General features: G+C 42.3%; 2 protein-coding genes across 5 annotated transcripts in view; one reads left to right on the top strand and one right to left on the bottom strand.

Moving 5' to 3' along the window:
* Window positions 1-15,139, top strand: part of MIER1 (MIER1 transcriptional regulator) — a gene marked incomplete at its 5' end in the record, with an annotated part of 74,744 nt that overhangs the window by 19,531 nt on the left and 40,074 nt on the right. The window lies entirely within an intron of this gene.
* DNAI4 (dynein axonemal intermediate chain 4) overlaps window positions 1-15,139 on the bottom strand; it is a 23,631-nt gene extending 8,492 nt beyond the window's left edge. Inside the window, exons 1-9 of one of the 4 annotated variants that reach the window (XM_083621136.1) lie at window positions 14,705-15,139; window positions 12,032-12,118; window positions 10,784-10,970; window positions 9,336-9,547; window positions 7,803-7,909; window positions 6,865-7,021; window positions 5,261-5,400; window positions 4,090-4,245; window positions 2,499-2,693 (exon numbers count right to left, since the gene is read on the bottom strand). In XM_083621136.1, the coding sequence (XP_083477262.1) occupies window positions 2,499-2,693; window positions 4,090-4,245; window positions 5,261-5,400; window positions 6,865-7,021; window positions 7,803-7,909; window positions 9,336-9,547; window positions 10,784-10,970; window positions 12,032-12,096 (1,219 nt within the window). In that variant the 5' untranslated portion in view covers window positions 12,097-12,118; window positions 14,705-15,139. The other 3 variants (XM_083621135.1, XM_083621137.1, XR_014549768.1) reach the window with 3 other exon arrangements.

The raw sequence follows: 15,139 nt of genomic DNA, 5'->3' as shown, positions 1-15,139 counted from the left end.
GTCTGTGCCAGCAGGGATGTTTGAAAATCCTGGTGCCCCTCTTATGATTTCACTGGGGATGAGATCACAGGTGTGTGGGAGGAGCAGAAACCTCCAAGCTTGCCCCCACCAGTGGTGTGGAGGGAATGAAGGCTTATCTCTTTCCTCCCTTAGCACGATCAAAGCCAAATTTGCCTCCCCTCATAAAGCTAAAATGCTTAGGACAGAACTTTCCTTAGTATGCTGGTAATGATGGAAAGAAAAGCTTGCTGGCTCTTTGAGTGCCATTTAGCACCACACTCTGACTGACTGATCTGTGACTGTAACCAAAAGAGACTGAATTTCCACAAGACATGGTTGTGATCAGATGGTAGGTGCTTCTGAGTAATTTCCTGCACCCTATAGTCTGCCAGATTACCATTTTGTTGCTACTTAAATACGTGTGGCCCAAAATTTTGCCCCAGTGGAATTTAGCACTTTGTGATTGGTTTTAGGATTCCAGCCCAAAATGATCCATGACTTCTAGTCTATTGGATTTTAAAAATAAATTAAAAAATAGTGTAGTTGAAATGTATGTGCTTTGGCTAGAAATAATATCGACAAATATATGTGTAAATCGATATGCAGATTTCTGTTCTTTGAACAGGGTTGACTTTCAGAACCGCACAATTACGGTTCTCACCGGCTATCTTTAAGGACAAAGGACGCGGGTGGCGCTGTGGTCTAAACCACATAGCCTAGGGCTTGCCGATCAGAAGGTCGGTGGTTCAAATCCCCGCAATGGGGTAAGCTCCCGTTGCTCGGTCCCAGCTCCTGCCCACCTAGCAGTTCGAAAGCATGTCAAAGTGCAAGTAGATAAATAAGTACTGCTCCAGCAGGAAGGTAAACAGTGTTTCCATGTGCTGCTCTGGTTCACCAGAAATGGCTTAGTTATGCTGGCCACATGGCCCGGAAGCTGTCTGCGGACAAACGCAGGCTCCCTCGGCCCATAGAGCGAGATGAGCGCCGCAACCCCAGAGTCGTCTACGACTGGACCTAATGGTCAGGGGTCCCTTTACCTTTACCTATCTTTAAGGACAAACACAGAATTGGAATCAAAGATTTTGAGTATTGCTGTGACTGTCCTGATCTTCTGGTTTCCCGCCCCAACCAACGATGGAGTGTGTCCACGGGAGGGCGGAGTGCATAACTGCAGTAGCCTGGTTGCTAAGGGATACTGTGTAATTTGGCCTGGTGCCTGGAATGGAGGAAATAACACTGGTTTGGATCACCATGGTTGGTAAACTTGAGGAAATAAAGTTTCTCATCCCCACCTACATTTCGCTAGAGGGCCTGGGGCCACATTGTTCAGAAGGGTCCCCTGATTCTCTATAGAGGGTCTTTTGGGGAAGCGAGGTGGCTTCCAGGAGGCTTCACTTGTGCTCACTTGTTTTAAGATCCAGGTCAGTGCTGTTTCCCTCCCTCACTGCAGAGTCAGGGAAGGAAGAACGTTAAATGACTAAGTGGCAGGGTTCAGTTGTGCCCGGAGGGGGCACCGTGTGCCTTCCAGGCTCCTCCAAGTCACCACCTCCTGTGGTTTCAAAGAAAGGAGAAGCAAGTCTTGCTAAACCAGATAAGCTCAAGTTTCCTAGCAGCAGTCTCAGGCGGAGAAGGGACAACCTGATAGAATGGTAGCTCCTTAGAAAGAAAATTATGAAGAGGAAGCTCAGAGGCCAGCAAGATTTCTTTGTTCCTGCTCACCGCTTGTGGATTGGGGGCGCTGCGTTTCCCCCACCCCACACCACCACAATCTGTTGGAAAGAACTATATTAACTTAGCCTAGCCTACCTCACAGGGCTGTTGCAAAGATTAAAGCAGGGAGGGGAGAATGAGGTGCACAACTTTGAGCTCCTGGGGCAAAAAAGCAAGATACAAATGTATAATGTCATTCACAGAACCTGTAAAGGGACATAAACATGCCAAAAGCCAGAAAAGCAGCCTCCCCCTTGCTTTAACTGCAACATTTCAGTTCTGAATTTTGTAGCTAAATAATAGCCCCCCCCAAAAAAAAGCTGCCAGCCCTGATAAAAACAAAAAGCAAAAAAATAAAAATACTCTAAATATGGGTAGTTTCACAACTTTGGTGTCTGAACTACCTGCCTAGCATAGCCTCCCTCACAGGGCGGCAATGATGCAAAGTGAGTGGGGCATGTGGGATGCCCACAAGGACGCTGCCTCAGGCATTTCTGCTGTCCAAGGCAGCTGCTTCACCTCACCTCATGGGTGGGCCGGGCCTGCTAAATAGTGTTTTAAAAGCTTGTTTTTATACAAATCACACAATTTGTTTCCAGGAACAATGGAAAATCCATTTCCATTTCAATAAAGTGTGTTGGTAATAAGGGTGGTTCCAAGATAAAAACCATTCATTAGCTGAGTTACAGAAAGTCGCAACAGTCTCATTTAAAACTAAGAAATACTTGCAGTTACTTTTGCAAGGAAGTTTCTCAGGCCAAGATTAAAATGTCCGAAGAAAAATATACCTAGGAGGACAGGAAGCTGCCGATAAGCTGCTAGTTTGGGCTGGAAAATATTCTCCATTAGTACCCTCTCCATATAAAACAAATCTTGATTAAATTTTTCAGATTTCAGTATAGCTTCTGAGTGGTCTTCTATCTCTTCGTGAATCCGGGAGAGAATTACACTTTCCAAGTCAATGATAGAACTTGTAGTGCTTTCTGAGGAAAGAAAGAGACAGATGTCATTTAATAGCATAATCTAATTTCCCCCCAGAAGGAATTGTGGGAAAAGAAACTTCATAATTTGCTTTCAGTATTACCCAGACTGCTTTTAGGTCTCCTGTTATCTAGAGTTAAAAACTGACAGCAAACATGTATTAAAAGCAGTATTCAGCTGCTTTTTTACTACTGTTTTATATTGACTACTATGCTATTGTATTTTGCTTTGAATTTTGTGAACTAATCTGTAATATTTGATGAAGGGTGGTATGCTCAACCCCAATCCGTGTGTGTGTGTGTGTGTGTGTGTGTATTCCACCAAAAGGTCACTGGGGTTACTTAGATTCAAATTAGAGTGAACAGGAAATGGGATACTGTACATTCAAGATTTTGGGGATATAAATGATCTCACAATGTTAAACTTAAAAATACTTTCCCCATAATGCCATTACTGAAGAATATTTAACAAAGCTCGATTGCCTATGGAATCCTACCCACATCTACTCAGAGATAGATTGCAGCCTAAATTGTCCTAGTTCTTCCAACTGAGAAGTACTCCAAATATATGGATCTCTTATAGGTATTTCAATAGAATTAACCCAGCTTGTTTATGCTATCTTGTTTTAATTTCCTTTTCCATATTAAATCACATCCATTCCCATTTGACTAGGTTTACTTTATGGTCGGATAAATGACCAAATATTAAAGCAATTCAATTAGACTCATAAAAGATCTCATTTATAAATAGAACTTTATTTTAAATAGAAGTCATCATCTGCATATAAATTAATCTTAAACATTACTTATCCTACTTTAACTCAATTTGTATTTTCAACAGCTTTGTTGCACTTTGCTAAGAGTTTAATCAGCATAACAAACAGCAACAGTGCTAACAGACCTATTTGTTGTATGCCCCCAAAATAAATCAGATTTTGTGAGATTCACTTTAAGCAGCAGGAATTTTATCCAGTTCATAAACCAATTACTAACACTGAACTCCTCTAAAACTTAATACAGATAATTGCATTCCCAAATGTCAAATGCTTTTCCCAGGTCTAAAAATGCCATCCCTATTTCCTTTTTTGTTTCAGGTACAGTGTGTTTTGTTTTTCAGTAAGCACTCAAAACGGCTGAAATATTAACTGCGAGTTACTTGATTCCATATCAAGTTACTGAGGTTAAACGCAGAATTGTCCTCTTCCTGCTATACTTTGCCATCCCCAAATCAGCATCAATAATCTCTAGGGTCCTAACCTAGCTGCAAGGGAGAAAGGCACCCTCCTGTTTAATTGCTTGTATACGATCATTTGTTTCTTTTTTTTTTTTTTAATCATGGCATATACGTAATATTTGAAACTTTTCATGGCTAGCAAAGATGCAGAAATAATGAATTTACCTCTCCCTACAGAAGCTACAGACATGGCTCTGTCGCGTTCCCTGTATAGAGTTGACTTACTGCTGGTCACACTTAGTGGTCTAGTACTTTTTTCTGCGATAGCTGCTTCCAATGCATTAAAGGAATCATACAAATCCCAGGTAGTAGCCATTATCTCTAAAGACAAAGGACATTGTTAGATAGCTCCTTGTTCTGCATGTGCATGGCTTTATGTTACAAACGATTGCAACTAAATGGGTAGTTATACTTTGGAGTAGCAAATGGCAAGATTCATTGAACGAGCTCGTTGTAATCAGCTGGGGTGAGTGTCGTTGGAAGGTGCACAATCCTTTCCACGTGTGCATAATGTCTCGCGTTTGCAGCTGCATATTTTTCTGGGAGATTTGAAACAATGTGATCTGAGACGTTTGCCAACTTTCTAAAGGGTCTTCTCAAATTTTAATACAATATAGTCCCCTAGAGGGATCTACACCTGCATATACCCTGCCACACTTAAAGTGCTTCTAGAGTATGAGTTACTAGTGCTGCCAGATCATCATTTTCCCAGTGAAAGCTATATCAGTTTCCAGGCCTGGACAGGTCCATCTCCCTATCATCTGCCATTTTTATGTTCACTCACTTTTTACAGGGCAATGAGGGGGAAATCCACATGAAAACACCAAGCCTATTTCATCTGGTAAAGGACCCCTGTTTTCTTTAAATGCTATGGGGACAGCAGTACTGTATATAGGTTGCCCAACCACCATTTTAGACCGACAGGAAAAGTACCGCCTGTTGACGGTCCTCTTGAGATATCTTAAAGAAGCAGAAGCTCTATCCCTGGTGGAATGTGGCAATCCTATGCCCACAGTGATATCCAGATATTTTATGAGAAGGTGTCGCAAGTAGATAGATGGAATGATTTTTAGAAATACAGTGTTTTCTTAATTTTTCCTTTGGGTTCTGCAGCAAAATCTTGGTGTTCCATGTGAGTGTTTCCTGCTGAATGGAAGCTTACGTGAAAAAAAGTTTGGGCCAAGAGCCGTATACATTCTTATTTACCTACATGAGAGTATGGAAAAGATGATGCTTGGACTTTGCTCCCACATAAAAGAAGCTTTGGTTTTGTCTACAGGTCTTTCTCCATGCCTCTTTCAGTGAGCTCCAAAAACATTTCCAAAATGTAATTTACCTTTGTCATCCATGATAATTTTGTCACATTGCATTTCCTTAGTCTTTGGTGCACCGCCTATAGTTTGCATCATTCTGTTGACATATCGGTCATTGCCAGCTCTGTTTTTACAGAGTTCCATATAAGCTACATTCTTTTTTCTTTGAAAAACAAAAGACATACATATGTATATTAACAACAACAGCAACACCTGTGTACTCCAACTCCTCCTTGTTTTGTTTTCCCTTCAGGGACATAAATTTTCTTAGAAATAAGCATGCAATGGTGTGGTTTTTACAAGTAGTTGTAGAACAGTGTGCTTAAATGGCATTACAATAGATTGCAAGATTCTTCAGAGGAAGAAACGATTGTTGACCAGATTGTTGAAATGCTGCAATGCAGTTATGTAGCCTTTAGAAAGGTTATGTGAATTGCCTCCTCCCGACACAGAAAATTAAAGTTGTGTTAATAATGTAATCCAAGCTCTAACCTTGACCTTCTGCTCTTTTCCTGCAGGTTAATATGACCAAGGGTTTTAATAGTTATAGCTTACTTCCAAGTAAATGTGATGAACAGATTTGTGAATACAAATTTGTTCATAGTTGGGCGGACTGTGTTTAGGATTGCTGCCAAAGGAAAGGGGTAGAACCTCTCTAGTTCTAGTGCTTGGAGTTTTTGTTAAATCAATGCTGTGTTATTTTAATTTACAGAAAAGCGGGGCCCAAATCCAATGGTAAAGAGAATACTTTGAGGATAATACTTCGAGAGATGTCATTTTAAGGCTGAAATCCTAATCCCACTTATTTGGGAGTAATCTCCATTCAATTCAGCAAGGCAGGGGTGGGGTGGGGTACAACTGTTTTCATTCTGGGGGCCACATTCCCTTCTGAGCAAACTTTCAGGGGCCACGTGATAGTTATAGGCAGGGCCAGATGCAAACGCAGACAGAGCAATGAATGTGAATTTCACCTTTGTACACTTGGCACATTTCAACCCACACTCACATGCCCCGCTCTACCCTTTCATTAAGGAAAGCAGGCTGTCTTAACAGAGTTCAAGGGCATATTCCAGCAAGGCAAAAACACTCAAGGAGAGGGCAAAGCAGGTTCAGTGGGGGTGTGGGGGGTGTGACTAGGAAGAGTCCGGGGAGCCAGGTAGGAAAGCTTAAAGGGGCACATTAGCTTCCCCATACTGGCACTGTGGGTTAAACCACAGAGCCTAGGACTTGCTGATCAGAAGGTCGGCAGTTTGAATCCCCGCGACGGGGTGAGCTCCCGTTGCTCGGTCCCTGCTCCTGCCAACCTAACAGTTCGAAAGTACGTCAAAGTGCAAGTAGATAAATAGGTACCTCTCCGCCGGGAAGGTAAACGGCGTTTCCGTGCGCTGCTCTGGTTCGCCAGAAGCAGCTTAGTCATGCTGGCCACATGACCCGGAAGCTGTACACTGGCTCCCTTGGCCAGTAAAGCGAGATGAGCACCACAACCCCAGAGTTGGCCACGACTGGACCTAATGGTCAGGGGTCCCTTTACCTTTAGGCATGGTTAGGATTGCACTGTAACTTTCATTGAAAAGCTAATGCTACATGGCCCAATGGATGGGCCCCATTGCATAGAAATTGTGCCTACCTCACAGAGTCGGCTTCCTCAGACTCTGTCGACAGCATGACAGTTGGCATGTCAAATAACCAAATTGTTTCTGTCTCCGTAAGGAAAATATCCACACGCTTTTCCAGGTCTCGCTTTGTCAGTGGCTCTGGCACTGCCTCTCGCCTGACCTGAACATCTGCCAAATTAGAAAACCATGTGAATGAATTAAATAATGTCAAACCTTCCGATACAAAGCGTCCCCAAACCAGGATGCCATCTTTTCATGACCGCACTCTCCTGGGAGTTGTGTGACCTGCGTGAGATCACCCCCCCAAAAAACAGTTTTTTTCAGGGCAGCGATCTTGTGCTGTGCCCCAAAATGTATGTATTGGGGTGGCATGCCCCCCAAAAGTGCAGCCCGAAATCACTGGCCATTTGGGCCGCTGTCGTCTCACAAGAAAAAACAGGATGTCCCGTTTTCTTTCTGGGGCATTTGACGGGTTTGTAATGTTTTGTGCTAAATAATTAAGAAATCATATGTAAACAATACAAGGGTTGTTTTTACTATAAGATACGCTACTATAAGATATAGCGTGTTGGCCCAGTAGAGCCTACCTATATGGTGCAAAGGATGCACAGGTGTTGCCAACTCACATTTTCCCATGCTTTCAGTAAATTTTGTTCAGTGAAATGTGACATTGCCACATCCATTCCCCTGCCCTCTGCAAGCAGTAGCCATGAAATGGAGCAGGGACAGAGAATAGTAGAAGCAATGGCAATATACCATTCTTTTACCAGATGTTACTAGGGACAAAAGCAGAAGAGATGTGGGTCAGTAGCAGCCATGCATCCCCGTAACATGTGGTTGGCCCTGAATATTTACTGACTTTGAGCATTTTGGAATGTCACGTGACATCCTAAATGTGATACCACATGAGAAAATTCCAGTGTATTGCATTTGTATAAGTTTACTCTACCTATAAAACTAGCAAGCGCTTCATGTCTGGTTCCAGGTTCTATAATTTCTTCTGCCAATGATTCAGTAGAAGTAGTAGACTTTGTAATACCGCTACTACCATAAGTTCTGTAGTTTGTGGGGGGAAAGAGGAAGTTAGTAGTGGAAGTAAAATAACAAAGAATGCCAAAGCACTTATAACAGGAATATGAGGTGCCAACCAATAAAATCCCACAGCAGTTGAATTGCCACAGAGTATTTATTTCGGATGAAGAACCACTAGGCTGCAGAAGTGTTTGAGCTCCATCAGACATAGAAAAGGCATATGGTACTACCTCTGAATTTAAGTACATGCACAACTTAAAAAATAAATATCCACTGATACCCTATCCCAGCCTCAGCTATTTGTCCCAGTAAGGAAGCATCTGTTAGGGGCAATAGGAACTTCCCTCTCTGGGCTAATGACAGACTTGGAACTGGTGTGTGTGTGTGTGTGTGTGTGTGTGTGTGTGTGTGTGAAAGAATGAATGAATGGAGCCAGTGTCTCCAGCGCAGGAGGGAAATAACTCAGGATAGTCTTTGAGTATGTGAATCAGGATGCTCTATGAATACAGGCATACCTCAGAGATATTGTGGGTTCGATTCCAGACCACCGCAATAAAGCGAGTCACACTTGTTTTGTTTTGTTTTGCAGTGCATATAAAAGTTACGTTTACACTATCCAGTAGCCTATTAAGCCAGGTCCCTCAGCTACAGGGGGAAAACGCGGCTCCAGCCCTAGCCAGCTCCATTCCCAGTGCCAGAAAAAGGGCAGGGGCAGCAGTGGAGTTTCCTTCCCCATGAAGGGTCTGGGCTGCCTGCAGCTGCACCCATGTCCTTGTAAGGAGCAATAAAATGAGGCATGCCTGTACCGAAGGAAAATGTCACAGCCGTGGAACTGATTGGACACTGATTAGGAATGAGCACTGTCTCATCCTTGTGACTCCACGAATATCTGCCAGTTTACTTGACATGCCTATGATTCCTGGTTAAGAAGAAGTTAATTCTGGAACTGCTGAATGAACAGGCCTGCCACAAGAGAAGCTTGATATGTTAGGAGAAGGAGGGTGATACACTCAATCAATCATCCTTGAACTGCATGATAATGAAACAGAAAAATGGATGGATCCTGCTTGAACTGCAGTTTTCATAATCATATCTAAATCTGACTAGTCATTCTTTTAAAGGAGACGCCCTTTTATGCAAAAGTTCATGGCGCAAAGCCCCTGTGGCAAGAACAATCCACCCCACATTATTGCAAAGCTGCCGAAGTTGGCTTCAGAATTTGCAGCCTGATAACATCCACAACTTCTGCTCATACAACTGGAATCGGAGAAACAGCCCACAGGTGCGTTAGACAGGCCTATAAAGACCTTTGCCCTTTTACCCAGCCAATACAACTAAATTTGCAACAACAAAAAAGGCAGTAAGAGAACACCAAATCCCTTTTCTACCCACTTCTGAATATTATGTATTGCTGTTGGAGCCCAAACAGGTTTCGGGTGCTGTGTCATACCTGGAGAATGGGCCTGCTAAGCTAATACTTGTCCCAGACGCTTGTTGCAGAGAGAGGGATGACAAGAATTCTGTTGGCACTGCCCCAGCAAAATCTTGGGTTGATAAGATTTTGCTTGGTCTGTGCATGGGCCCGGGGGTGGGTCCGGCAACATTTGGCTCAGGTTGGTAGAGTGGACGGGGAGTCACATCTTTTCCTAGGTCATCAAAAACCTGTGGATACAACAAAGTTACAAGACAAAAAAAAATGTATGAGCTGGTTTTTGCTCTCATCACAGCTAAAACCAATAGATTTCAAGCTAATTTATTGAAACTAACAGAACAAATCATTTTGCATGTCTATTCAAAACAAAGTCGCATTGAGCTCAGCTGGATTTTCTCCCAGGTAAGTGTGCACAAAACTGCAGCCTAACATCTCATCTTATCCTTTTCTGTTCAGAATTAACTGTCACAGAGGTAAATGGCTATGGTATTGCAGCCTAAAGCTCCCTCCTATTCACATTTGTATGAGACTAAGTCTGGTGGAATGTAATATGACATTCAGGTATTCAGGAGCCTCTGACACTCTTTTCCTGTAACCAACTTCTAGATGTCTGCAGCAAACTCTCCTTGATGATTTTCATAAAGTGGATTAAGGCATTTTCATTCCACCGGATCTTTGCATATGGTCAGAAGGGGGTGGTGTTGTTTTTCAATATGGAAATTTAAAACCTGATTTTATTGATAGAGTATATTGTTGCTTTCTTGTAATTTGAATTGTAGTGGTATTTTTGCAAGTAGTCCTTCCAGGCTATTGGCAATTTTTTATTGGGGGGGGGGGAAATAAACTTGAATAGGATTGACTGCATATTATTTGATAATGGACTGAGTATGTGGGCCTGTGAAGAGTCTTCATGCCATCACACTTTCATGCAAACACATGTATGTACTCAACTGATATATGTAATGAGCTCTTTAGCTCAGATGCATCATGGAGAAGAAACATTCTTCACTGGCATATGGAAGACTGAGTACTTGGATAGCAGACCAGTACTCACACAACAGGTCAATGGCCTGGAAACATAGGGTTGTCTTGAAATAAGTCATACTCAAGAGTAGCGCCGTTGAACTAAATTCAGATAAGTCATGTCCATTGATTTCAGTAAGCCTACTCTCTTGGGGAACTGGTTACAACCCATGGTCCATATGATCAACTGCAAAGCACAATATGTAGACATAATTACTCTTACATTATATAGCAAAACACTTTGCTTGATGGTTTATTACTGGAAACAGTATCAACAGTATCCTTCACATTTTTTCACAAGTCTCTACTCAGAAAATAGCTAGCTTTCATTATAAGATTGATCTTAACACACAAAGGTTGTGCAGCAAACGCCTGGCATCGCCGGCATCACCCATTTATTTATCAAATGTAGTTGTGTTACTTTTGTTATGTTATGCCATTACCTGGACATGAGGTTTGCAACTTGCTATGGAGCCCCTGTCGAACGACTTTCCCTCTGAAGAAATCAGTATGCTCCTGCGAGCCAGTGATCCAACTCTGCTAGCAAGCATGGTGCTGGTGAAGCTCATTTTCCTACCAGAAGCTGAGGACGATGCTAACTTCTTCACTGTGCTCTGCTCTTTTGAGGTCCTGGTTTAATAAAAAAAGAAGTGAGATTATGTGCCAGAGCAGTAGCTTCAAAATGGACCCATTCTGTCAGTTTTTGTTAGCAGATTTTATTTCACAATTCACAAAACATTTTGCAGTAAATGCTCTCATCCTTTTCAGTAATTGCCACAAAATATTAAGAGATTCAATCTCAGGGATTGTGTAGTCTTACACACTCAGTTTAAGTGTGAGTTTATCACCTGCCATGGATATCCTTGCAGAAGGACTGCCTAACTGATCAAGCCTTTAACTATCACAATACTGTCATAACTTGTGAATCCAGTAAATGGTAAATGGAAGGTAAATGGCGTTTCCGTGTGTTGCTCTGGTTCGCCAGAAGCGGCTTCGTCATGCTAGCCACATGACCCGGAAGCTCCCTCGGCCAATAAAGCGAGATGAGCGCCACAACCCCGGAGTCAGCCACGACTGGACCTAATGGCCAGGGGTCCCTTTACCTTTATATATGCTACATTTCCTCTTTTTTGTGCTGCATAAATACCCTAGGTACAGGGTTCAAAATTAGCAGGGTGCCAGTCGTATTTTGCACCTAAAAAGTCTCCATTTGCGAGCACCTCAAAAAGTCTGGGTGCCATTTTTTGCACCTGGCTGACACTCAAGGAGTTTAATCATAAAGATTAGAGTGTTTTGAAAATCGAAGTATGGTACCAATATTTTTCTTGTAAACACCAAATTAAACATGTATTCAGAATTTCTGCTAAAAATATGGTATTAACCATGTGTCACTTATGTGAATTGCATATGAGTTCATGTTCTTACCAAAATAAGTAAAAAATGTTGCTCCCCCCCCCATTGGCAACCAGACATTCTGTTTTGGCACCCACAACCCAGGTCCCAGAAGCTATTTGGCTCCTAGCTTTCCTATCCCAGTTTCTAACACTGCCTAGTTATGTGGAAAGGATCAGAAAGACTTAGCTGTTATGTCATCACAAAATGACTAACATTTATTGGCACTTTTCCTGTGAACTCAAACCCATTTTCTCCCTAGACATTGTTACTTGATGTGGTAACCCTTTGGTACTTACTTATTGATGATGATGCTCTGTTTCCTGCCCTTGTTGAGCAGGTTGCCTGCGGTAGTGTTGGACATGGTTGAGCGTTGTATCTGCCTTCTGGTGGGACAAAACACTAGAATAAGCAGCAACCACAGTTACCACTATGGAAGAGGATAATGTGGGGAAGAGCTTGGGGTAGGGAGCTCTGAAAAAATAGGACCAGCTCAGTGCCTGGGCCACTGGGATATCAGTTTAAAATCTGAGCCCCAAAAAGAAACATTCACTGCAGCGCCTGTTTCTCTCAACAGCTGCTGCTTCAACAAGAAACTGTTTACATGGTTACCATGGCAGCTACCTTTGGAGCATGCAGCCGTGTGATTGGCTCCTAGTGAGACAGAGAAGCTAGATCAAAAGACAGATTGGCTCTCTTACATTTGCCTGCAGCCGAGACTTGTTGCTCCTTGTGGAGAAATACTAACTGCACCTCCTTGGCCCCTTGTTGCTGCTGCAAGTGCCAGGGATGATTCTGGAACCGAATCTGCTCAGTTCAAGAAACTTCATTCCCATGGTCAGTGAATGCTGTACTTTATATAAGGAAAAATTGCACAATCCACTCTGCATGTGAATTTGACCTGCTCTTGTCCATTCTTCTTTCCTGCAGTCCTGAGTTGCCATGCAATGCAATGCCATCTACTAGTATTTCTCCCTCAGTAATGTTAGATTCCCATTGCATCAAAAACTTGACATACCTTAACGTTGAAGCACACGTTTTTGCATGAAGAAAGTACCAGGATATCTCCAGTTATATCTCTCAGGATATCTCTGGTATCTCCAGTTAAAACGATGATAATCCTGAAAAGGCAGAAGTTTCATGTGTCCTGAGTTCTCACGTCTGGGAGGTGGGGAACTGACCTGCCCTGAATACAGTTACACTCCCCTGGAACAAGCAGGATTGCAGCTTAGGGGTGCTCCTGAATCCAACACTGCTGCTGGAGGCTCAGGCATCCTCGATGACTAGGAATGCCTTCTTTCAGCTGCAGCTGAATGACCAACTACAACCTCTTTTGGCCACTGTACTCCATGCTCTGGTAGCTTCCAGGCTTGGATTACTCTTGAAAATGATGAAGAAGCTTCAGTTGGTTTAAAATGCAACAGCCAGATCTTTGGCTGGAGTTCTGTTAGATCTCTGTTAGAACCCCTGTTTTAAAACAGCTGCATGGTTTGTTTGTTCATTTCCATGCCCAATTCAAGGTGGTCACATTAGTGTTTGAATCCCACAAATATCTGACAGATTTAGTTGAGATTCTTGCATTGCAGGGAGTTGGGCGAGATGACCCTCGCGGTCCTTTCCAACTTCTATGATTCCCTTCAGAACCTCTTAAGTGGCTACTACCTCTTAGTAGCTCCTCTGCCCTCAGAGGTTTCCAGGTGGTGGTCCAGAAGAGGGCATTCTCTGTGGAAGTGCCTAAGTTGTGGAACTGTCTCCACACAGGTGTGTCTGGCACCTTGGATGCTGAAGACACATCTCTTTGCCCTGGCTTTTGACACATTATGTAGAAGTAGGTGTTCTTAGTTGCAGGTTAAAGTGTTTTATATGCAAATCCAGAAAGATCAGTACTCCATAAAGATACTATGATTGCATGACTAAATGTCACCAAAGTGCATGATAGGAGAAATATGATTGCACTTAAAAGTACATTGTTTTATGGAGCTACATCATACATTTCCAGATGCTTGGCTCGTATTGTCAGCAAGGAAACCCATATATAATGTGGATATCTATACAAGTTTCAGGAAAGAGAGAGAAAAGGCTTGTAAATTAATGTTTGTTTTTAATGCAATGAGGGAATCTTGCATGAGATTTGTTTTTAGTACCATCATAGAAATGTATGATTAAAATTTATTGGTTCGCTACCTTTCCAGTCTGCCTTGAATGGTTTTGACCTAAGTTTCATATCATTTATTATATTTTGAATCTGATGAAATACCTTGGTAAGACTGTTTCATGCCATTCTTTCCGTGAGACAGAAAATTCAGTCACTTTTGTAGGAATATATATTTACTAAAAATAACTTTAGACAGGGCTGCAGTCTGAGTTGCCTTTTAGAGCACAAACCGCTGGAGGCTGGTAGGATACCTATGTAATAATTTTGTTCAATTACACAATTATAGGCTGAGCATATAATATAAGGATGCAGAAGGAAACACACAGGATGGTTCAAGTTCTGATAAACTTAAATCAGCTACAAATATGCAAGGAATTCATCTGCACTTGTAAAGATGGCGGCATTGATGTGTGTGGTGAACATAGTTAATAGTCATGTGGGTGTTTTGGGTTGGGGTTTTTTTGTGGGGTTTTTTGCATTTGCTGCAAAAATTTAGAACACCAGTGCCTTTCAACAAACAGTGTATGCATGAATGAGTGAAAGGATCCATACAAATTATTGTTTTCTTACATGATAGGGGTATATCATGCATAAAAATTGTTCGTCAAAATAATTAAATTGGCTACAAACACTAAAAAGATGCTATTCTAAGTTGAACAGTTGGGGGAAAGGCCCTGTTTGGTCGAGATCCAACCCTGCTAATAGACTACAAAAATAATTTCATAGTGCTCAAGAAACACCACTGGACATCTATGAACAAATGAAATGCACTCTCCCCCTCTAAAGCACCTCATAAATAATTTGGTAATGTACTTACCTGTTTGAAGTCAGAAAGAGATTGGATAAGGGTGAACTGAGGACTTGTCCACCCTGGAGCAAAACATGGATTTGCACCTTCCTGTCTCTCTATTAATGTAGGGGCATCCATGTGACATCCTCCCCATCCCAGTGGATCCTGGACTTTCCCTCCCCTTTAAAGGCAAGTTGTTGTTTTTTATCCTTGCCATTTTGAACTTTCAGAAGACTGAAAACCCTGCACTGAAAGAGGCAAAGATAAGGTAGCACAAAGTTACAAGCAAGTGCTTTGTTTTGCTACACTGTGGACAAGCCCTAGAACACAATACAGATAAGATGGAGTTGCTTCTGGTGGGAGGCTGAGCAACCTGCTAGATTCTGGATCTGCCTGCCTTAAATGAGGTCACCCTGAAAAACAAAGTTGATGGTTTGGGAGTGCTCCTAGAAGATGGTCAGA

The sequence above is a fragment of the Podarcis filfolensis genome (genome assembly GCF_964270895.1).
Source record: "Podarcis filfolensis genome assembly, chromosome: 6".
Classification (NCBI taxonomy): domain Eukaryota; kingdom Metazoa; phylum Chordata; class Lepidosauria; order Squamata; family Lacertidae; genus Podarcis; species Podarcis filfolensis.
Note: the sequence above shows the minus strand (reverse complement) of the source record. Positions and strands in the feature narration are given on the sequence as shown.